At 42.8% G+C, this 25,662-nt stretch overlaps 1 protein-coding gene across 1 annotated transcript in view; it reads left to right on the plus strand.

The window, feature by feature from the left end:
• The first annotated feature begins 9,997 nt into the window (after window positions 1–9,997).
• The window catches only part of SMPD3 (sphingomyelin phosphodiesterase 3), a 69,914-nt gene continuing 54,249 nt past the window's right edge, over window positions 9,998–25,662 (plus strand). Inside the window, exon 1 of the mRNA XM_030205139.1 lies at window positions 9,998–11,329. Within this exon, the coding sequence (XP_030060999.1) occupies window positions 9,998–11,329 (1,332 nt within the window). The remainder of the gene's footprint in view (window positions 11,330–25,662) is intronic.

Raw genomic sequence — 25,662 nt, forward strand, 5'->3', positions numbered from 1 at the left:
CGGTAGTGGCCATTTTTGTAAGCCAGTTTTAGTTCCCTTTCCTGTGTTAGCCATGTTAGACAACTTAGTTCTTCCCTTGAATGTGGCTGAAAGAGGGCATTGTACAGCATTCTGCCAGCTCTGACCTACTGCTCATCTCAGTACCAGGGAGACTCGTTGCCAGTGGGGCACAACCTCTGATCTGCAGTTAACTGTGAGTAAAGGCGGTTATTCCAATAAAGGACGTTTTCGGAGAGATTAGTCTTCAGGTGTCAACTGGTGTGCCAATGTTATATAGCAGCAACCAGTCCTAGAGGCCTGCGTGTATGCAGGTCCCTGGAGCACTTTTAGTGGGTACCGCAGTGCACTTCAGCCAGGTGGACCCAGGCCCATCCCCCCTACCTGTAACACTTGTGCTGGTAAATGGGAGGCCTCCAAAACCCACTGTGCCCACATGTAGGTGCCCCCTTCACCCCTAAGAGCTATGGTAGTGTTGTACATTTGTGAGTAGTGGGTTTTGGGGGAGGGGGGTTGGGAGCTCAGCACCCGTGGTAAGGGAGCTATGCATGTGGGAGCTTTTTCTGAAGTCCACCGCACTGACCTAGGGTGCCCAGTTGGTGTCCTGGCATATCAGGGGGGCCAGTGTACTACCAATCCTGGCCCCTCCCATGACCAAATGGCTCAAATTAGGACGTTTTTGAGCTGGGCGTTTTTAGTTTCCATTATCGCTAAAAAAAACTAACGCCCAGCTCAAAAACGTCCATATTTTCGAAAATACGGTTCGGCCCGCCCCTTCATGGACCCGTTCTCGGAGATAAACGCCCATGGAGATAGGCATTTCCGTTCGATTATGCCCCTCCACATCTTCCAGGTTTATAGAGATTCCATTCAGTTTCCCTGACTCATCAGCTTTGAATATCTTTTCTGGCACCGGTATCTCTCCCAAATCTTCCTCGGTGAAGACTGAAGCAAAGAATTTACTAGGCAGCACTAAGGGTGCATTAGCATCAGCGTTTTTAGCATGCACTAATGATTAGCACATGCTAAATGAAAGTCACTCATAGGAACATATGGGCAACTCTAGCCTTTAGTGCATGCTAAAAACGCTAGTGCGGCTTAATAAACAGAACCCTTGGTTTGCTGCAGATAAAAAAAAAGCTGGAAACAACGAAATCTAGGAAATACATTGTAAATCTAATTACAAATGATAATAAAATAACTTTACAAAAATAGCTATGTTTATTAAATGTTAAATATTTAGAAAATAGCAAAGTTATGAAAGCCTTTCAAAACAATAGATATTTAGTAAGTGCATGAATCTCAGATGGCAAAGAATTCCATACTAATCTGGCCCTCCAAAGGAAAACGCAGCAACATTTGATCCTGAGTTTGTCTTACCACAATATTATGTAAACAAAGTAGCCAAATATGGCGGAGCCATCTCGCACATGATCTTAAATAGGAGCCTGATTTAAATTCTGCCCTAGCAATAACAGGCATCCAGTTCCCTTAATAACAGATTCGCTGATTTAAAACCTGAAAATCAAATAAATCAATCTTGTAGCTGTATTTTGATTATCTTGTACTAAGGTGTGCTAATGGATTTAGTGCACACTAAATTTAGACTGGATTATTGCAATGCACTATACAATGGTCTGACTACAAAGGGCCTGCACCAGCTCCAGTTGATTCAGAATGCAGCAGTAAGACTCATAGAAGGTTGCAAGCGACGTGACCACATCACACCATTTTTGCAAAAACTTCATTTGCTACCAGTACTTTACAGAGCTAAATTTAAAACTCTATGTCTGATCTTCAAGGCCCTGAAAGGAAATGGCCCCAAGTATCTGAAGAATAGGATGATGTGCTACACACCACCAAGAACACTAAGGTCCTCCCAAGGACTTTCACTAATCACACCCTCTCCAAAAGACATTACACGATGTGATAACTGCAAGCGAGCCTTCTCCGGAGTAGGCCCCACACTCTGGAATACATTGCCTGAAAGGCTCCGCTTAATACAAGACTATCTCTACTTCAGGAAGCAGGTGAAGGCTTGGCTCTTCAACCAGGCCTTTAATGGAAGAAGTAACTAACTTGTTAGTGTCACTCACTCACACAAACAAGGAGTGTCTCGAGCTGCACGTACTGCAGCGGGACATGTTTATCCACTCCTACTGTAGCTGAGATAATATTTAACCATCTCTCTGACCAGGGCCGGTCTTAGCAAGTGCGGGGCCCTATGCAGACCAATTTGGTGGGGCCCCATCCTAGCCCCGCCCCACCATAGCCCCGCCCCTACCCTAGCTCCACCCCATTGATAAGATTATTCCATTTTTAGAACATTTATTTATGAAATTTCAAATAAAGACAAATGAAGCTAAACTTGTACAAAAAAACTGATTGAAATAATAAGCACAATGCTATCATGAAACCTCCCCTCCCCAGAAATTATTCAGGTCAAATCCACTACAATTAGTAGTTCCAATTCTCATAACAAAGGAGAATAAAGGAAAAATATTAAGAAAAGATTCAGTACTTTCAAATTCCCTTATTACTCTGTAACCCATATATGCAATAAAATAAAAATGAAATGAAAAGATATACAATAAAATAAAGTGATGTGTGAAATATAATGTACATTATAAAAACATATAGACCACCAAGGTATTAAAATTGTTTTGAAATATATACCACAGCTCTCTGACTCAAGAAGACTCCGACTCTGTCTGTCATCCATAATTGTCTGACAACACACAGAAAAAAAATAAGTAAAAACAAATTGTCACAATTAATACCTTATACACCAATATACTAGCCATACGGAAAATGCAGACCATCAACAATATGAAGCTAGCAAGGGATCATAATATCACAATTCTCATGTAGAGCCACAAAACACCCTTTTAGAGGTAGTGTGTCATGATTTAGGCTCTACACCCTTTCTGATGTTTGGTGCCACCTTAGTAAGGCCAACACACAATCTCTCCACTGCAAAACACTATACATAAACTTGTGCAAAAACACACTCATAACCTTAACAAACCATAAACAGCACTAATTCTAAGGACAGAACGAGCTAGAACCTTATGCGTGGCGTGGAAAGGCAACTGTAATTACACCTGGCTCTAAAACACCAGTGCACAACCTAGTGAAAAAAAAAAAAACAAAAAGGGATTCAAACTATACGCTAGCAGAATACTGCACCTTCCTTGATCACACCTGAAAAACACATGAAGGCAAAATACTGAACTGGAAAGTTACCTCAAGAAGTCAGACTCAGCACGCAGCAATACTACAAAAATTGAAACGTACATGAAAAATATCACAGATGCACATTTCCAAAAACTGACATATTCCAATTAATAAATCCTGAATAAAATAGTTTTTTCTACCTTTGTTATCTGGTGACTTTGCTTTTCTGATCATGCTGGCTCAGTACCGATTGTGCTGCTATCTGTCCTCTTAACTCCGTTTCCAAGGCTTCCTTTCCATTTATTTCTTTACTTTCCGCATTTCTTCTTCATTTCTTGCCCTACATCCGTAAGTAAAAGCTGGGTCCTCCGCAGACTTGACTGTCCAGTGGATCCAGCTTCTGCCTATTTTCTATATCCATGTGCACTTTTTCTCCTCCCTTCCTTTTCCCTCACCTCATCTCCTTCCTCACTCTTCCCTCGCCTCCATCCATGTCCAGCATTTCTTCTCCTCCATCCACCCATGTCCAGCGACCCTCCTGTCCCCCCTGCCATCCATCTATGTCCAGCAACCCCTCCTGTCCCCTCTGCCCTCCCATGCCATCCACCCATGTCCAGAAACCCCCCTTCCCTGCCATCCACCTATGTCCAGAAACCCCCCTCCCCTGCCATCCACCCATGTCCAGTGACCCTCCTGTGCCCCCTGCCCTCCCCTGCCATCCACCTATGTCCAGAAGCCCCCTCCCCTGCCATCCACCCATGTCCAGCGACCTTCCTATGCCCCCTGCCCTCAACCTATGTCCAGAAACCCCCTCCCCTGCCATCCACCCATGTCCAGCGACCCTCCTGTGCCCCCTGCCCTCAACCTATGTCCAGAAACCCCCTCCCCTGCCATCCACCCATGTCCAGCGACCCTCCTGAGCCCCCTGCCCTCAACCTATGTCCAGAAACCCCCTCCCCTGCCATCCACCCATGTCCAGCGACCCTCCTGTGCCCCCTGCCCTCCCCTGCCCTCCCCTGCCATCCACCTATGTCCAGAAACCCCCCTCCCCTGCCATCCACCCATGTCCAGTGACCCTCCTGTGCCCCCTGCCCTCCCCTGCCATCCACCTATGTCCAGAAACCCCCTCCCCTGCCATCCACCCATGTCCAGCGACCCTCCTGTGCCCCTGCCCTCCCCTGCCATCCACCTATGTCCAGAAGCCCCCCTCCCCTGCCATCCACCCATGTCCAGCGACCCTCCTGTGCCCCTGCTCTCAACCTATGTCCAGAACCCCCCTCCCCTGCCATCCACCCATGTCCAGCGACCCTCCTGTGCCCCTGCCCTCAACCTATGTCCAGAAACCCCCTCCCCTACTATCCCCCCATGTCCAGCGACCCTCCTGTGCCCCCTGCCCTCCCCCCATGTCCAGCGACGCGACTCTCCTCGTTCCCCTGCTCCCCCTCCCTCCAGCCACCTGAGCCCCCTTCCGTCTGAGCCCCCCCCCCCTCCCCGACCCGCCAAACGACCCTCTTCTACCACCTGACCTGCCGGCACCTCACCTGACCCAGCATTTTAAAACAATCTACAAGCGGCGGTGCCTCACATCTGTAAAAGAAGAAAAATCACTTCGTCCATTGGCCGGCCTTCCCTCATGTCCCGCCCTTGCGGAAGTTACATAAGAGGGCGGGACATGAGGGAAGCCCAGCCAATGGACGAAGCGATTTTTCTTCTTTTACAGGCACGAGGCACCGCCGCTTGTAGATTGTTTTAAAATGCTGGGTCAGGTGAGGTGCCGGCAGATCGGGTGGTAGAAGAGGGTCGTTTGGCGGGTCGGGCAAGGGGGGCTCAGACGGGGGAGGGGCTCAGACGGCTGGAGGGAGGTGGAGCAGGGGAACGAGGACTGCAGAGTCGCGTCGCTGGGCATGGAGGGCAGGCGAGCAGTGGCGGTGGTCGGAGAGGCGAGGCAGACTTGAGGCACGCCGCGCGGGGCCCTATGCGGCCGCCTCTGCCTAAGACCGGCCCTGTCTCTGACCTCATGTGCAACTTTCTTCAAATCAGTCACCTTACTTTCTAACTCTTCCTACTTTCTTACCCATCTATATGTTACAACTTTGCCTTACCCTTCACTATCAATTATAGTGTTCTATTACATATTGTGTTCACATTGCAAATAGTATACCATGCCATACTTTGTATTGTTAGTTAAATATTTTTACTGCTGTAACTGCCTATTGCTCATGTTTGATCTATTCTTACTGTACACCGCCTTGAGTAAATTCCTTCAAAAAGGTGGTAAATAAATCCTAATAAATAAATAATGATTAGCATGTGCTAAATGATAAGATACCCATTATATTCCTATGTGTATCTTCTCATTTAATGCAAACTAATCATTAGCGTATGCTAAGTCTGTTACTGCACCTTAGTAAAAGGACCCCTTTCAGGTACTACACACAATAGTGCTCAGCAAATACCAGTTTTTAACTGCACTGTATACCAACTTAAGTCATATCCCAATGTACCTCATATTTTAAAAATCTAGGTGGATCATGATAATTTGAGCTATAAACATTTTTAAATAAATAAAATACAATAAACGCAAAGAAATGGCAGCAGCAGTAGAAAAAAAAAAAGAACATTCTTGAGCTTGTTTTCCTCACACATCTCATCTATTACATTTGCTGATAGTAAGTTTGCTTAGAAAGAAATACAGTATTCACTGAAATACCTGGAAAGGGAATATTTTTTAAACTAACTAAAAAGGTTGCTCTTTAGAGCTGGGCTTTCATATGAAAATGTAAATCAGCTTGGGGATAGGTATTAATGTCCATGAGTCAAGCAGAATGTGGGAAAAGGTCAAACTTCAGTGGAGATAGTAGGGACTAAAAGGAATTCAGGAAAGCATGGGCAAGCACAAGAGATCCTTCATGGAGAGGAGACTAGGGGAAAGGAAAAGATTACATAACACTTGTGGTTTTGTACTGGTTGAGAAAACTAGGCAGATTTAATAAATTCCTTGCAGTACAGTCTTTTACTGCCTTCATATTCTGCATGTCTCCTTTTCTATCTAATTAAGTGCTTTACATAAGAATCATCACAATCCATTTTTTTCCATAAATGAGGGAGTGAGAGATAGATGTGCTGCATCAAGAGAGGCAGGGAGAGAAAGTGGTGCTGCATGGGGTGGCAAGGAGGGAGAGAGGTGCTGCACGGTGGGGATCAAAGAAGGAGAGAAATACTGCATTGGGGGAGTGGGCAACAACACGAGGGAGACAGATACTGCAAAGGAGGGCAAGGAGGGAGAGAGGTGCTATATCAGGAAGGGTAGGAAGGGACAGAGGTGCTACATCAGAGGTGGGTGCAAGGAAAGACAGAGGTGCTCCATCAGAAAGGGCAGGGAGGGAGAGTGGTACTGCATTGGGGGGGGGGAGCGATGAGGAAGAGAGGTGCAGGACAGGAAGAAAGAGATTCATTAAGGGGAATAAGGAAGGGAGAGGGCACGTGGGAGAGAAGATGAATGGTGAACATGAAGAGAAAGGAAGTGCCAAATGTACAAGGAGACTTTACCAAAACAGTTAAGAGGAGAAAGAGGAAATCAGAAACCAGAGACTGGGACCAACACAATAAGAAAAATAAAATGACCAGACAACAAAGGTGGAAAAAATAATTTTATTTTATATTTATTGATTAGAATATGTCAGTTTTTGGATTGTGTGTCTGCCAGAACTGGTTTTAGACATGGCTGGGGCTGAGAAAAAACTCACTCATTGACCTTCAATTTCCAGCATAGTGGTGGTAAATATCCAGCTTTGAGATTTGCCACCTTTGGCATTTCTGATCTCCTCTACCTTTGTTGGCAGGGATACCAAATCTTGCCAGCCAAATAAATGGACTGTCACTGCTCTCGACTGCTTGTTTCTGGCTTTGAGCAACATGCCAGGACTTCTCATGCAAGTATGTGTGAGAATTCCTGGCATGCTGCTCAGAGCCAGAAATGAGCAGCAGGGAGTGGTAGTAGTTCAATTATTTGGCTGATGGGGGTTCGACAGCCCTACCAGCAAAGGTGTGTGCCTAGCATGTCTGCATGGGGGGGGGAGGAATGCATTGTGCCCACGTCCCCACGCCGCCACCCTCCAATTACAGGGCTGGCTACACCCGGAAAGAGAGTCAATTGTTAAAAATTTCCCAGCACGCCACTGAAAGAAAAAAAAAAATATATATATATATATATATATATATATATATATATATATATATATAGTTGAACAGTTACAGAATCACCTTCTACTTGTCAGAATGCTTGTCCAAGTTTAATGATGAAACTGAATTCTTTCATATTTCAGTACCTTTTGTGCATTGGGATCTGATGATGCCATTAAGTAAGCCTGGAGGCCTATGGTAGTAGTTCAATAGTATAATCTATTTCTATAAGACCCATTCCTCCTTCAAGTCTAGGAATGTAGAGTCTTGGCATACATGTATTCTTATAGATGACCTCATAGGCATGGAGGAGTTTTCATGGTCGTTCATGTTGTTTTTCAAGGTCTTTAAGAGGCCAATATATAATACCAAAGCTAAATGAGAGTGCAGGAAATGCCAACTGGTTAATAGCTAGTGTCTTATTTTATAATGTTAATACATTCTTTAATATCAGTTTTAGTTTTCTGGGGGCAATTTCTCCAAGTGTGAATGAACCTCACTTCTAAGCCAGGGCATGTGGAGTATGATCTCAGTTTCTCAAATTTACTGCTAACGCTAAATGTAGTATTTGCTTTGTGCTAAAGAGAGCTTCTTTCTGGAGTTCATATGATCTAACATATAGGCAACTTATCCTGATGTGCTTGGAAGTTCTTTTTGATCAAACCTGTGGCACCCAAAATGATGGAAAATATTTCTGTATCTTTCTGTCACATTTTCTTAGTCTCAGACTGCATTTCTTGGTACTTGAGGATCTTCCCTCTGTCCACACGATTCACTGAGTAATCGCATGGGACCGACATCTCTATGATCAATGCTGGTCTGATGTTTTTCTCTGTTACCACTATATCCGTGTTTCTGGCATCCAGCTTTTTATCGGTTGGGATGCAGATGTCCCAACCTCTTTTTTTTCCATAATTCTCTTAGGGTCATGTTCTTCCTCAATGCTGCCTGTTATGATGTATCATTTGTATGCTGCTGACAATTATCATATATCCGTCATGAGATTTTTCTACTGTGCTGTTTTAATGTGTATATTTCTGACATAGTATCATGTTATTCCTACTATTAGGATTCAATTTGCTTGTCTCCAATTTTACATCATTGATTGTATTTATGCCTATATTTTTTCATTTTGCCATTGTTATGCTGTTTTAGATCAAGCTGTACCTAATCTATACCACCTTGGATGAATCACTTCGTAAGGGCAGTTAATAAATCCAAGTAACATAATAAACATGCTGTCAACAGACTTGAAAGGATACATTTTATATTTAAACCACAGGGTGCCACTCTAGCAAGACAGCAGGTATTGCCATGCTTCTCCACTACCAGGATACCATACATGTAGCAACCACTAGCAAAGTATATGGTTCAGGTACTCTGTAGCACTGTATATAGTAACCATTTAGAAAGCTACATATGATTCATTCCTTAGACTTCACAGTAGAATTTTCAACTAAGTGTATATGTGTTTGTGTGTGTCGGGTCAATAGCAGATCTAAATGGGCATTCCTAAGAGCGACATGCTATTTGCTTAACTTATAGTATTCTGTAAATTAAATGCCTAAGTGTGAGACATTCACATGTCCCACCCACATTTAATTCCCTGTGCAGAAACTCACTAAAGGGCCCTTTAACTATGCTGCTATAAAAGGAGCCCTCAGTGTCCTTGGTGCATGGATTTGCTGCACAATGAGGCCCCTTTTACCACAGCGGAGTTTTTGTGACAAAAAGGAAATGGCTCTGCAGTATGTATATACTTGCAACATGGTCATTTCCTGGGGGAGCCCTTATCGCCTCCTATTTACCGCCATGTAAGCTCCTGGCAGAAACAAATTTTTAATGCACTGGAAATGGCGCAAAATGAAGGCTGCACTACCGCCAGCTCCCACAGTGAGTCGACAGTAGTGCCGGACTAGTGTGCAACAAAGCAGCAGTAGGTCTACCGCTGCTTTGTTAAAGGGCCCCTAAAGCGCTTGTAGAATAGGGCATAGTACACTTACACATGTAAATGCCACTTTCTGTGCACGTACATGTGCAAAGGCATGAGTAACTGCAGATGCATGGTTCTAGGATTGCCTTTCACATGACCTTGAGCCAATCATTTTATTTTCCTGAACAACAGTTGGCCCAATCATAATATAGTAACGTAAGCCCTTTCACCAGAGCACTTCCTTTGTAAGGCACTGCAGGTTCAAGGAAAATAAATCATTCCATGGTAATTAAAAAAAAAGTCTAACAAATAAAAAGGAGATCACAAAAAAGGAATATATATTGTACAGGAAAACAGATTATGCATAAAGTTTGTATGTAAATCTTTTCACAAGCAAACGAGTTAAAATGTTAAGCATACCATTACAATTTTGTCTCCACAGATTTTTCATCAACCCATGCAAAAACTTAATATGGCATCCTCCAGTAAACAGTAACATCCCATGAGGAATACAGATGCCAGGAGGACAAAATTGCAGCTGTTCTGTTAATCCTTTTTTCAAAAACAGTGAAATGTTTCTGCTAAGGTGATACTTTTCCTGCAATTTCATCCTGAGCTGGAGGACTTCTCCCCATCTCAGTATTTCTGTTGTCTATTGAATATGACATCATGTAGTGGGCCCTGAAGTGTATCCGTAACTGAGTTGCAATGGTTTTATACACTTCCCCATTTCCCAACAGCTTTCTCTCAGCACTGCATTCTTTTTCCTGGGCCTTGATTTTCCCATGTTTTTGGTTGGGGGACAGACTTCTGGCCTCTTTTGTGCCTACCACCTACGAAAAGCGCCAGCGGTCAGATGACCCTTGCTACTTTCAAGCACTTTGCATCATCATTACCACTCCCATCTACCTGGCATTGCTGGTAGCTTCGCTTCCTTTTGCCTTGATTGGATTTCTTGTGTGGTCACCAATCCAAGCAGTCAGGCGGCCATATATTTATTCAAAGCTAGAAGACAAAAGTTATGGAATACCACTGCTTACTGAATGGAAGGCTACTGGTGGGGGAAAAAGCTTCTGCTTTGTCAGTGCCAATGTGTGCCTGCTGCCAGACTCGGTGGCAAGATTTACCAATCTTTTCAATACACAAGCACGGGCCAGAGAAATTGGACGAATGATTCGAAATGGGGCAAGTCGACCTCAAATTAAAATATATATAGACTCCCCCACCAATACATCTATTAGTGCAGCAAGTTTCAGCAGTCTCATCTCTCCACAAAATAATGATGCTGCCAATCGTGCCGTTAATGTTGGCATCAAAAGGACAACATCTATGGAATATAAAGGAGACAATGCTGGTACTAACAACAGTGAGGAAAGTGGAGATGCTAAAACAGGAATAGAGCACAATGATGGTGAAGATAGTGCTTGTATCATACGGATAAGTGGTGATGACAGTGGAAATATTTCAGACCCAGATTCAGATGCCTTAACTGGGCAAGTCAATGTAAGTGGTCCAACCAATCTGCATACTGCAGAGGCTGAAGCTGAGGAGCAGAAGGGTCAAACACCCAAACAGAAGGAAGGGGATGCTGTGAGCTTAGACAGTTGCACCACCTCAAGGGAGTCCTTAGTTAAAGTTCGAATTGCAGATGGCACAGTGGACCAAGGTGTTATAAACAACAAATTGCTCTATAAAACCTCTATTATAAAAAAGACTTCCTCAAGAAAAAAGAAACACATGGACGATATTTTGGACCATGAGATCTCTGCCTTCTTTCCTGCCAATCTGGACTTCCTGTGCTTGCAGGAAGTGTTTGACAAAAGAGCAGCAGAAAAATTGAAAGAGCAGCTCCACCACTATTTTGAATATATTCTTTATGATGTTGGGGTCTATAGCTGTCATGCCTGCTGTAGCTTTAAGTTTTTAAACAGCGGCCTACTTTTTGCCAGCCGCTATCCAATTCTGGACGCTGCCTATCACTGTTACCCCAATGGAAAAGGAATAGACTCCTTGGCTGCTAAGGGAGCCCTCTTTCTCAAGGTAAGATACTTTTTAAAAAAAAAAAACAACAACTTCAGTGCTGTCTCTGCTGTTTGAGCATAAATTATTAACTTGGTTGAACACAACTGTTGTTATTGCTTATGAATGAAAAATAAGATAGCACGGATGATACAGTTCCATTTTGATACCTCTCAATTTACTTAAGAAGTTTCTTTAAATTTAGACTCAGCAGTGTCTTTTTATTTTCTATTAGTATAATTACTATTCTAATTATCACTATCTTTGGACTCTAATTCTAGTAAGTTATTCAAAAAGGTTTAAAATAATAGTTCTTAAATTATGGTTCAGAGTTAAATTCTGATTCACCTGTAGTACAAATTTCAGAACAATGAAGATACTTGCAAAGACTTGGGGGTCTACTTGAGCTTGCATCATTTCTCAAAGGGAAAGTATGTACATACATTCCCATTGAAAATGTGCTTGTGGAAAAAGTATCCGCAGAGATTTGTGCCTGATTTTTTCTGCGGATCCTTTTTCCATTAAAAACAACCCACACAGAGATAGATTTACCAAAAAGCGTGACTATATTACCACACACTATTTAAGCAATTCCCATTATATGCAGTGGGACAATTTACTAATAATGTGCATTAATGCATATAACACAGGCTCAGAATTGCTCTCCACTGCTATATGGCACCTTAGTGCATTCAGGACTTCTTTTATAAAACTGTTTTAGTGATTCCCTTGCTTCAAATGAGAGGAAGTCAATAGGAAGTGAATGGGCTTCATCTCATTTGCTGCACCGAGAATCAGTAGCGTGGCTTTGTAAAAGAGGCTCTCAGTAACATTGCTGATTCTCCTCAGGAGCACATAGGAAATCACATGTTGCAAGAGGCTGCATGAGTTTCTGAAATGCAAGATATGTGAACCATGTTACAATCCTGTCTGAATGAAAAGTATCATCCAAATGCAAATTATTATCCGGTGTTAATGTCTTTTTTCATATTAATATTTTATAATATGTAGCAAGTGAAAAGCAATTCTCTTCATGGACCCATTAAATAAGAGCTCTCTGTTCATTATTAGAGGTGTAAATTGAGTAGTATGCAGTTCAGAGAGTTCTAAGCAGACAATACTAATGCATTGCAGTTGAACATGCATGACAAAGGTCTTTTACACATGATTAAAAAATTTTTTTAAAAGCATTCTGAATTAAGTCCATAGAGGGCATATAAAAATGTATTAATATAGCACCTGCATGTAAATAAGGGAGCACCGTATGCAAATGAGAATCTGAATATAAATGAAATAGCATGGTATACTCTCCATCTGGCTATCTTTCATGGTAGGCTTGCTAAATACCTGCCAGACACCAGGTGTTAAATTTTAATGGGTCAGTTGCCAGAAGAAAACCTCTTTGCTAACAAGCCTAAACTGGCAGCTTTCTTCCACCCCACCCAGAAGCAAACTCAAGGTACCTTCGAGCCCCAATCTCCTATTCCTCTCCCCTGGCAGAATATGATCTGCATCTGATCTCCTCATCCTCCACAATTGTTCTTCTTCCCCGGGTCCAAGGGTCCTCCGTGGTCATAGGTGCCCAGTATAAGAGGCTTGGGGAGGCTAAGCCTCCCCAACTGCAAGCCCCAATTCTCACTGGGCCACTCCAGGTGCTTACAGGCTGCCTCGCTCTCCCATGGTCCAGCATCTCTCTTCCCCCCTCCATCCCAGTTCCAACATCTGTCCTTCTCCCTCCCTTCCTCCTCGTGGTCGGTAGTGGCACTGCTTCAATTAAATCAGCCTGTCTCGGGGCTTCAGGCCATCCCTATGATGCATCCTCCCTCAGTGATGCAACTTCCTGCTTCTGTGAGGGCCGAATGCATCAGAGGGAAGCCCCGAGGCAGGCTAATTTAATTGAAGAAGTGCCACTATCAGCAGCGAAGGAGAAAAGTGAGGGGGGACGTGGGGAGGGAGGTAGAGAGTGGAAGGAGAAAGACATTGGAACCAGGAGGAGGAGGAGAGAGAAGGGTACATACCCTAGAACCGAGTGAGGGTGGAAGGAGAATGGAGACAGATGCTGGAACCAGGAGCGGGGGAAGGAAAGACAGAGACTGAAACTGGAAGGGGGGAGAAAAGGGAACAGATGTTGGACCTGCAAGATGGAGGGGGAAGAGAGATGCTGCACCTAGGGATAGAAAGATGAAGGAGGTGCTGCTCTACTGGACCTGGGGAAGGGACAGACAAGAAGAGATCCTGGACCCAGGACCTGGATGGAGAAGGAGAGATGCTGGAGCAACAGGGAAATAGAAGGGAGGGAGAGACTGAGACTGGAAGAGAGGGGGGTGAAAGACACTGGACCCAGGAGGGAGAGAGGGGGAAAGAGATTGGACCCAAGAGGGAGATAAAGTGGGCTGGGGAGAAGATGAGAAGGAGAGAGATACTGGCCCCAGGGTAGTGGGTGTGGGTGTGGGAGGAAGGGAAAAGAGAGAGGAGGGACAGGGAGACAGAGAAGAGATATTGAACATGGAGGAAGCATAGGGACAGGGACAAAGGAGCAATGCTGGACAGAGAGAAAATAGGGATACACAGGGACAATGTTGGACATGGGAGGTGGATACTGATCACAGGGACTTAGGTTATAAAAATGTAGGACAGGTCAAGATAGGAATGCAGAGGAGAGATGCTGAAAATAGGGGAGGATAAGGTCACTAAGAGGGCAGATGCTGAATGAGAAGAAGGTTGAATAGAAAGTGGGGGGAGAGGGTTTTAAGGCTGTCATTATACTACTTGACAGGAGTAGCAGCTTTTTGAGCTTTATCTCTGAAGAGATTCTGTCCATGGCATGACATGACAGTAAGCTTTTCCTGCACTTCTTGTCTAAGGTCTGAGGCCCACAGCAAGATGAATCTGCAGGCACCAATCCCCATGGCAGAAGCTCTTGAATCCATTTCAAAAATATCTTAAGTTGCTTAGACTAGCTATTTTCCACACTCCTTCCCTTTCGCTATTTGCAAGCAGATTTCCTCAGCTTTATCTCTAGGAATAGTGTCTGCAAACTCTGCAACACCACCTACTGTGTTTTGCAAGAATATGCTCATGAAGAGCTGATAGGATATTATGCAGGATGAGAGCAGAGCATTCTTAAACAAACTCTTCTTAAAATATTCTAATGTCTAAGCTACCATTTCAGGGGCAGTGAAGAGTGAGCCTGGAACTCTTGGCTCTTTGGAGAGTGGATTTGACCACTATGGAATGATGGGGAATTATCTAATGTTTATGTTTTTTTTGTTTATTAGATTCTTAATATACCCCCTTTCAGTGGTACAACCAAAGTGGTTTACCTGTTAAATACAGGTACTTTCTCTGTCCCTGGTAGGCTCCTCATCAGAATCCCAGGAGCTCTGACACAGGCTCATAGAAGTTAGTTGATGAAGTCTGAGTTTCTGCATGCCAAAATGGTCAGGCCTCCTATGGCATTGAGGCCCCAATGATTCCTGGTACATTGGTGAAGCTTCCTTCCCTAGTGCACTGGAAATGGACACTGGTGCTGCTGACCTCAGCGCTGAGCCCCCTCAAGGCATTGATGCTGAGGCTTCTTTCAGGCAGGACATGGGTCTCGAGTATCTACTGGATTGGTCCTGCTTTGGACATTGATGGTGTCGAAGCTGCAGCATCACATCAAGTGAAGAAGCACTCCTTCTACTCCTCAAATGTTTACATGAGCTACTAGTCAAAGGCCCACTGGCATGGACATTAAAGTAGGAGTGACCATATCTTCCTGTGTCGCTTGAGGAGTATTGGAACTGGAGTCTAGGGTCGAAGAAGGCTGGTGTACCTTCTCCAAACAGCATTGTGGATGAACGGTCCTCATGTTGAAGGCACTTTATTGTTCTAAACCAGCTGATGAAAACTCTTTTTGAGCCACTAGATATCTGCCACTTAAATTACCTGATCTGACTTTTTTGTTTTTCCAATGAACCAAACAGGATAGGGGCTACCTTCAGGAAAACACCTTTCCAGTTTGCTAGCAGACTTGTATCCAGGTTGGGCTGACTCTAGAGGATCATATCACAGTTCATAACTGCATTAGTAGCCCTCCATCGCGGAGATCTGCAAAGCCATCACATGAACATGAGTGGAGGAGTGGCCTAGTGGTTAGGGTGGTGGACTTTGGTCCTGGGGAACTGAGTTTGATTCCCACTTCAGGCACAGGCAGCTCCTTGTGACTCTGGGCAAGGCACTTAACCCTCCATTGCCCCATGTAAGCTGCATTGAGCCTGCCATGAGTGGGAAAGCGCAGGGTACAAATGTAACAAAAAAAAATCTGTCCATATATATATTTACATCCTACTACTGTCTAGTACAGGACTTCTGATACAACAGTAAAATTTGACAGACAGTCCTCCAGAATCTATTTGGGGTATAGAATCCAACTCCATCCTCCCATGCCCTTCTCTTTCAGTTTCAGGCTGCCTTCCAAAAAAGATAAAAACAGCCTGTTGCCACCAAAAATATTGGTGCCTGCCTGTTAGGTGCCATTTAAGGTGTTCTTTCCTCCTTTTCTGTGGAAGACAGCCTGTGGCTAGGGAGTCCCATGAATGAGTATTCACAGTCTTGCTTGCCCTCAGAGAAAAGCAGCAGGCGGGAATGCCTGTGCTTATGTGGTGACATGGCCCAAACGCTTCTAGAAAAAAGTTGCTGAAGTACAGTTTCTCGGGCCAGTGTCTGTCAGTGATGTCACCCATGAGTGAGGATTCAAGTCCTGCTGTCCTTGCAGAGCACCTACTACCAATACTTTATTTTGTTTTTTTTCAGTGTCAATAGTGTGCATTATTAGTCAGTAGTCACCTAATGAAGTGCTAAGTAGATGCCTATTGAAGAGCAGTAGGCCTTTAGGGCTAGATTCTACATATGGCACCTTAAAAGGTTTTCACCCCAAAAAAATACACCTAGGCATATTTTTAATTTTATTTCTTCATTTGCAGGGTTTTGATATACCACAAATTAAGCAGTTTAGGTACAATTTATAGAATACACCAAGTAGAACTTGGTGTAAATGCTGACAACTAACTTAGGCACAAAGTGGGTGTATTCTATAACAATGCGCATAATTTTTAGAAATGCCCATGATCCGCCCATTCCACACCCATGGCCATGCCCACTTTTTGGTAGCCCACTTTAGAATTTATGTGCATCACTTTATAGAAAGCACTTAGCAAGTTGTGCACGTAAATTCTAATTAAAGACAATTACTGTCAATAATTGCTTGTTAATTGGCAATTATCATTGAATTTCCCCCTTTCCTTTCTGAAATATTTAATTTTCTGCTTCAGGCACATAATAAAATATTTGCTTTCCAAAAATTGTGGTAGCATCATTCTATAAATTGGAACAAGAGAGGTCAGCTGACTCAAAAATACCAATCGCATTAAACCAGTGACATCCATTGAAGTTCTTCATTTAAACCAGTACTGATCACTGACTTTAACTAAGATGTTAGTCATTGCTCTTTATAGTTTAGGAGGTGTTCATAATCTCCTCTGTTCCAAGTTTGCTGTACCCTATCAATTATCCTCCACCAAATATCAGCCACTGTGTGCCCTTTCAACATCCAGTGGAAAACCAACGGTGCAGATGTCATTCCAGTTTGGATACGAGATTTGTGTTCTGTCAATCGCACTCTTACTGCTCGTCATTCTCCCAACATAACTTGGATTACAAGGGCAGCTAGTCATATATATTGCAATCATCATGGCACAAATTGTACTAGTGGTAGCTCTCAAAAGTCTCTTCTCTCCTGTCCCCTCTTGTCTTTTTCCATTCCCTCATTATCCCTGTTTCTGGCATACTGATCTTTCCCTTTTAGCTTTTTCATCGCCTTTTTTTTTCTTTTCTACCTCTCTGTCCACTCAGAGTTCACCCTCTTTCTAACCCTATTTCTCACCCTTCTTCTTTTTACTTTTCACCTTCAGCTTTTCATCTCCTTCTATCACCCCTTAACTCTACCATATCCATTCTCACTCTTTCCCCAAACCTGTTATTCCCTTCCATCTTTCATCTACTCGCCATTACCACATTTCTACCCTCTGTATTCACTATCCTTCTCTCACACATTTCCTTGCCACCCTCCCCCTACTTTGGCCTCTCCCGCATGGTTCCATAATTCCCAGCTTCTCCATCCATCTGCCTCCCTGCACCATTGTAGCCCAGCATCTCAACCCCCCCCCCCCTTGTAGTCTGACATCTCCCTGTCCCTGCCAGTCCACCCCAAGCATCTTCCTGCCCTATCTTTCATCCTACCCTTCCCCTCATGATTCAGCATATCTTCTCTCTTCCTGCTATCCTTCCTCCAATCTCCCGTGGTCAAGTACCTCTCCCTCCTCTCTTCCCTCCCTGCCTCATGTTATTCAGCATCTTTTCCTCCCTCACTCCCTTCCTCCTCTGGGTGAAACATCTCTCCTTCCATCCTCCCTTCCACCTCCAAGTCCATCATCCCTGTCTCATCCTTCCCTGCCTCATGCTGTCCAGCATCTTTCTCTCTCTCACTCTATTCCCTGAGTCCACCATCTCTCTTCCTTTATTCCTCTGTCCACCATCTCTCTCTCCCTTCCATCTCTGGGTCCAACATCTCTCCTTTCTCTTCCATCCTTCCCTCCTCCCATAGTTCACCATCTCTTTCTCCCCCCGTCACCTCTGCCCCCAGCTCCAGCATCTCTGTCCCTTCAGTCTACTCCCCACCCCCACCCACAATCCAACATTTCCCCCTTTCTCTTACTCTCTCCTCCCCCAGTGTTCTTTGTTTACAGAGGTTGATGGCATCCGCAGCCATAGGCGGTCGGTGGCCCAACTGTTTGGGGAGGCTAAAGGGGGCGGGGTTAGGGTGGGGCCAGGGGTGGATCTTAAATCCATAATTGTCTGATAACACACAGAAAAAATAAATAAAAATAAAAGTCACAATTAATACCTTTTATTAAATTTAGATATTAGATATATATCATATGTCAAAGAATAAAGTGGTTGCTCAAAGCATATACTAACCACAATCGCTCAACTGCAAAACACTGTGCACAACTTTGTGCAAAAACACACTCAGAACCTTACTGTACCATAAATATTATACTGGGCAGAACCTAATACACCAATATATCACCCATACGGAAAATGCAGACCGTCAAAAATATGAAACAAGGGAACATATCATAACAATTCTCATGTAGAGCCACAAAACACCCTAATTCATGTTTAATGTGGGATAAAATGCCATAAATAAGTAAATAATGTTTACTTTTAATGTTGAGCACTTGATTCTCAAAGTGGACATATTCCAAACACTATAATGAAAATAAAATGATCTTTTCTACCTTTGTTGTCTGGTGACTTTGTTTTTCTGATCATGCTGGCCCAGTATCCGATTCTGCTGCTATCTGTCCTCTTAACTCCATTTCCAGGGCTTCCTTTCCATTATTTCTTTACTTTCTGCCTTTCTTCTTCATTTCTTGTTCTACATCCGTAAGTAAAAGCTGGGTCCTCCGCAGACTTGACTGTCCAGTGGATCCAACTTCTGCCTATTTTCTTCATCCATGTGCAGTTTTTTTCTCTTCCTTTTCCCTCATCTCATCTCCTTCCTCACTCTTCCCTCCCCTCCATCAATGTCCAGCATTTCTTCTCTCTCCCTTCCCTCTCCTCCATCCATGTCTAGCAACTCTCCTCTCCCCTGCCCCCCTCCAGCCATCCACACCCACCCAGCGATTCTCTTCGCTCCCCTGCCCCCCTCCAGCCATCCATACCCACCCATTGATTCTCTCCTCTCCCCTGCCCCCCTCCAGCCATCCACACCTACCCACCCATTGATTCTCTCCTCTCCTCTCCTCTCTGTTCCCGGGCAGATTTTCTAACAGGAGCTGCTCATCCAATCAGAGAGCTCTATTTGAATGCAGATTAACATACAGAAACTCTAATGGGAATTTTTAGTCAAAAACACTAGCTAAACCCTTCGTTTTTGAATCAAACTTCACATTTTTGATCAGAGCCATGCCCTAACCTTAAGGCTGTAAACATTTCCAACCATTTTACCCATAAATATGCAAATGAGAACCTCCCAAAAATGGACTAATTTGCATATGGCTTGAGCAAATTTGAATACACCAATCCCACTTCCTAGCACCTAAATTCTGCAATTAGATTTAATGCAAATACTTTTGAAACTTATTTTTAGCACTTTTAAAATTTCAGGGGTCAGTGCAAGTCTCTTTGGTATGAAGTGCTCATGTGCAGGAATTCATCCTAGTTAAATATCTCTCTGGCAACCCAGGACACCTCCAGACAACCCCCCTGAACTGCTCTCCCAGCAGTAAGGTAATCAAATTGCAACTGGTTATACACAAGGCTAGAGACAGCTTTCACTGCAGCTGCTGCTATTTAAACCCCCCAGAGCAGCAGGAGAACTACTACTACTACTATTTAGCATTTCTATAGAAACAGCTGATCCATCCTGCTGTGGCTGGAGAGGCTTAGCCTCCCCAAGCCTCTTATACCGGGCACCTATGTCCGCAGCAATTCACTTACAGTGCCTAAAGCCCACCCAAGTATTTCCTCTGCCATGTTCTGCCCATGTGGAAACAGGAAATTGTACCAAAAGAAAGGCTCCAAGGTGGGCCACAGGTAGTGAGAGTGAATTTCTGCCACTGCCAGTGACCTCTATAAACAAAGACACATGTTAGGGTAGATGAGGGGGAGGGACTAAGATGTCAGACCGGAGGCAGGGGTAAGGATGTTGGAGACCACAGGGGCCCACCATAGCTGTCTCATCTCCCCCCAACATCAGCCCAAGGTAGATGGGCCCCTGCCCACTTGAGATTACCATAGCTATGCCACTGAGGTACCTGATTTTAAGGCTCCTATATTTGAAAAGTTTTTAGTCACCTCTGATCTCTGCATATGAACTTAACTGTATATTGAGGCATTGTAGTACAGCCGAATATTGGGCTGTTGGAGTAGAATGAATACGTAGCACATTGATAGGTCCTGTTCTAAAATACATGTGACATGGATGTCCATTTGTGATGTTCTCACTTGGACATCCATATTCTGATTTATCCATTCGAGTTTAGAGCTAATGTGGTTCAGCTTAAATGGATAGGGTCACTGAATACTCAACATACAAACAAACGGATAAGTTTTCTTTATCTTTATGTGACAGCTGGTCAAGTGAATATTGCCCGATATGCTTATAAATGTTTATACTTCCATGGTTGATTCTCTCTTTTTTTGGCTTTTAGCTGTTCAAATTTCTAAAAGTAGGAATATTTCTGTGATTATCAGTGGTGATATCAGCTACTTGACGCAATGTTTATATGTACTGTAATGCAAGGCAGTCCAAAACATTGCGTTTTGTTCAACTTCTGTTGAAGGAGGAAGGATTGGTACATCTTTGGCATATGTAATATCCTACTGAAAGAGAGTATACATTTCACGTTCCTACTCATCAAACCTATTAAAGTATTTGCTTTTTAATATTCAAGTCTTTGATGCCCCATGTATTAAACTCTGTAATTTATAATGTGGTATCTGATCATGGAGGTATTTCCCTCAGTGTTTTCTGGGCTAGAGTGATACCTTTTAACTCATCACGAAGACTTAATTTGAATCTCCTTGAAGATTCACAGCTTCCACATTAATGTCTCAAGCCTATGAGTTCTTCAAATTCAATAACAATTGTAGAGTAATACTTTAAAGAAACTATTAGAGATGTAATTATAAATTATTCTGCAGGTAAGAATAGCGAGAGACAGAAAGAACTAATGCAATCAGATAAAGAAAATAAAGGTTGGAGTTTGAAAATATTAAAAGGAAAGATAATGTTTTATTATTTCTTCTTTAACAGATATAATATAAAAGCTATTGCAGTTCTAAGTCATCAAGCGTGGCTTTCTGTTATATAGAAGGCAATAGGTGGTCACCTATGGGCACATGCTTTGAAGGCTAGAAAAATTAGAGATAAATTTCAGACATTACAGAATCAAGAAGAGAAGAGCTTGTAATTTCGATACAGAAATAAACCAACAATTTCAGTAGTATTATGCTATACTTTATCAGTGGACCCCCTACCCAGTAGAAAAATTTAAACTGTTTACAAAAATCATCCTACTCTGTCCATGGAAAATAAGGATTATTTGGATACAAACTTATTTTAAGCAGATATTTATACAGCAATTTGAAGCCATTCCCTCTCTAAAATCTTCAGAGCAGGATGAGTTCAGTGTGGCATTTTATCTGCCATTTCACCCCTTTGTAATTCCAAAGATTAAACAGCATTCCAAAAAAAGTTTATTTCATTGTGGTTTGTGGGTGGAGGTGGGGAGGGGACATAGAAGGCTATTGTAGTGATGCTTATATTATCCTGTGACAGAAATTTGGGAAAGATATGAAATATATACATTACTGTAGAGTCATATCCTATATAATAATTCTCACCTCCAATGTTCTAAAGTAGCTGCCTGTGTCCGTGGCTCCTGGAGTTGCTGAGCTAGGCTCCGTAGCCAGGCTGACATCACTCACAGCTGATTCCCAGCCATTGTTGAAACCTCTCTGTTGGGATTCCCTAAGTGTCCTGTTTCAATAGTTTCCTTCAAGGATACCCCACTCTGAACCATATGCTCCTAAGCAACTGTCGACTTCTGGGAATTTGTAGTCTTCCGGTGATCTAACTAAAAATGAGGTTACATTTGAAAGCATCCTACTAGGATGTGTAGTCCTTGTATGTTCTTAGCCAGGAGGTCAGTTAAATACAATAAACGAGCTAACACACATGAGAGATACAATCCAGCATGTTGCCAGTCTGCTCCTAAGTTGCATGTGAGGCTGCTATAGCCCCAGGTTCTGGATGAAGTTCAGGTACAGATACAGTAGGAACTGTAATAGGTGGGGAGATAACCTCCATCCATAGGAACATTTGATATTCTTCTTTCTCTTCTCCCTATGCAAGGGTTGGTAGGATGGGGGAAATGGGTGTTAAAAGAGGAAGGAGGGACAGGAAGGGTGCTGGGGGGGGCAAAGGAAATCACAGAAGGCTGTGGGATGGAAAAGTTGGGGCAGTAAGGGTGTTGCAGCTAGTATTGCTGGTTGTGGTATTAGTGGGAGGAACATGATCACCAGTTAGTAGTGCTGGTGGTGATGGGGGCTAGTCAGTGGAGGTATGGGTGGCTCCTCCATTTTCTCCTCCTCCCCCTCCACCTCGCTTATATTCTTCTTTTGGCAGAGTCTTATGATGCAAAGTGGCATGTTAGGACACTGCACTAATGCAAAAGTTGATCATACATTTGCTCCTTCACTGCCTCTTTACTCCTGTCCGATATGATAAGAAGATTCAGCTATTTGTTATTCAGTGTATTGCATGCTGGAGTAATGCTCACTAGCTTATTACATCTGGGCCACCTTTTTTACAAAATCAAGGTGACACCATGCCCATTTGGGAAGGAGGAGTCAAATGAAACTGATGGTGCAGAGTTTAGAATGGCCCATTAACTTGTTAAAAACTCAGATACCAGCCTTTGCCCTGTCTTTGATGATAGCACATCTATGGGAGGGATGCAACCCTTTCTCCAACAATCAAAACAAGAAGAGAACCCATACACAGATCCAGCCCTTAGCATCATAATAGTTACCACTTGAGATTTCCAGCTCTACACAAACCTCTTCTAGCTATCTTCTTGCATAGTGGTGAAGGTGCATCGCTTTCTTTTCAAATCCTTGATCTGAAGACAAGATGATAGGAAAATTGTGAAGGCTGAATGAAAGCCATGGCCATATCATAATAAAAAGAAAGGAGATGAGCCCACTACAGTTTCCAATTTGTCACTCCCCATATTTATGTAAAACTTTTGCTTTTCAAGGTTCCCCTAAACACTCTACTTTATTTATCTATAACACATTTCCTGGTCACTCACATCAAATCCCCTACCCCCTGCACCAGACACTAGTCCTGCACCACTATCCCAGATTCCCCACGAACACAGACCCCTTTCTCTGCACCACCACTTCAGAATGTTTATGTTTATATTTATTAGACTTTTAAACATAAAGTCTTTCACAACAAATCAAAGCAGTTTACAATCATTAAGTAAGAAGTGATAGAGGAATGCCATTCGTAATAAGGAAGCCTAGAATATCTTGTAGTAAGAGAGGAGAGTTATTAGTTGGAGAAGAGAGGGAATAGGGAGAGGAGAAAATAGAAGGAAAATATAAGAAAATGAGAAAAAAGGCTGTCCACGATGCCATTAGCCCATCAAGGCACCCAGAAAGGCCTGGGAGAAAAAGGTGAGCCTATAGCAGAGATCTAAATTTCTTGTGGGAAAGCTCTGATCTAAGAGATGCAGGCAAAAAAATTCTTGAAAAAGGCGCTGTGCAAAAAAATGCAGTGTCTCTTAGCCTCAAGTCAGGAGTAAAATATTGGAGGAATTACAAGATGATGCTCAGATGAGGAGTGTAGGACTCAAAGTGATGTGTAAGGGGAGATCAGAAAAGACAGAGAGGACGGAGTCACTGAATGGAGAACCTTATGGGTTAAGGTTAAAATCTTGAATTGAATCTTGTAATTAATAGGCAAGCAGTGATGTTGGATAAAGGAGTGACTCGGTCGCAAGGTTTAGAGTGTATGAAAAGTCTGATGAAAGTATTTTGGACCAACTGAAGTCATTTGACCATAAAGTTAGGAAGACAGTAATCCATTATTGATTCAACTAAGGAATAAAGAAAGGTAGCACAAACAGACTCATGTAAATAGCTATGGATGGAACAGATGTACTGAAGGGCTAGAAAACTTGGGGCTAGAATTCAGATGGGGATGAAATGACAATTGTGACAACTAAGAATCCAAGATGACTGCAAGATACCTAGAGTATAGTAAGGTTAACATGTGCCCCTGGAGGGTGGAAGCTACAGATATATGAATGGTTCGACCTGTTATCCAGGAGGCAGTTATTTTCATGGGATTAGGAGGTGATTGGTCCTGAGCCAATTGTAAGTAGAGGCAAGATTGTAATGTTGCTAGATTGGGATTATAAGGATCCGGTGTGCAAACTAAGAAAATGTCATCAACATAGAAATATGCCGTAACCAAATGATTCTGAATCAAGCAAGTGGACTAAGGAAAATATTGAAGAGAGTAAGTGTGAGGTTAGGTCCTTGGGGAACACCAAATGGAAGAGCAATTGAAGGAGAGCTGAGGAGTGAGTCATTACAGAGTAAGGTATGATGTAAACCACTGATGAACTGTCCCGGAAACTTCTATATCAGAAAGCTGTGAAAGCAGTAAGAAGTGATCAACTAAATCGAATGCTGCAGTCAAATCTAGAGAGACCAGTAAGGGTGCATTACCACAGTCAAAAACAGTGTGAAGATCATTTAGAAAGGAGGTAAATATAGTCTCTGTCAAGTGTCCAGGCCTAAACCTTGATTGGCATGGATGCAAAATATTAGTTACTTCTTTGTGCTGGGAAAGTTGATTCAGAACAACATGTTCAGCCAATTAGGAAATATAGCAAATATATAATTTGACTACAGGTTGTCTATATATATATATATATATGCCCTAACATTCAGAGGACATTATAAAACTTCCTTACTTTCTGGCACCCATTGTTATGTGCTTGGATAAGGTTAGGGTTACCATATTTATGTAGAAACAAAAAATAAAAATGGTTGCTGCCTATGCTAAAGAAATATTTAATCATAGCAAGTGTATACATGGTGTGGAAATAAAAGAGCTGTGGAAAGAATGAGTCTAAAAAATTAGTTAAAATAGGCAGCTTTTATTCACCAATGTGCATAATGATATTGGTAGACAAGGAAGAAGATCAGAACCCAGAGTGACAAAGTCTCTCCCTAGGTCCAATGTTCTCCAAATTACAGTATGCAAAGTCTGCCTTTTTATAGGAAAAATTGTGGAACCAGTATCATAGAGTGAAAAACAGAATTGCAGATAGCAACTAGCTAGGGAATGGAGGTACAGAAGATATCTACCTGCTGAACAGCTGTATGCAAGATGAATATCTCTTACTTTGGAAATTTCCCCCCAGTTACTTCTCCTTTCTGGGGAATAACTTGTTATCTTTCTCTCTACTTCTTATCTCTGGAGGCCAGGCTGTCTTTATATCCTTAGCACAAACCTTGCTTCATCTTGCAGTTTAGCAAATTTTTGCATCTCTGTGTAAAACTAAGTTTTTTAAGCATATTTTCATTTCTGAGGCCTAATTGTCTTTTAAAGCACATAATTCCAACTTTTCACTTCCTCAATGGCTTTTAGTTAATGAACTCACATCAGTGACTGACATACAGTACAGCAATAGACAATCTACTTTTCAAAAACTTCCGGA

Source organism: Microcaecilia unicolor, chromosome 5, assembly GCF_901765095.1.
Source record: "Microcaecilia unicolor chromosome 5, aMicUni1.1, whole genome shotgun sequence".
Classification (NCBI taxonomy): Eukaryota; Metazoa; Chordata; class Amphibia; order Gymnophiona; family Siphonopidae; genus Microcaecilia; species Microcaecilia unicolor.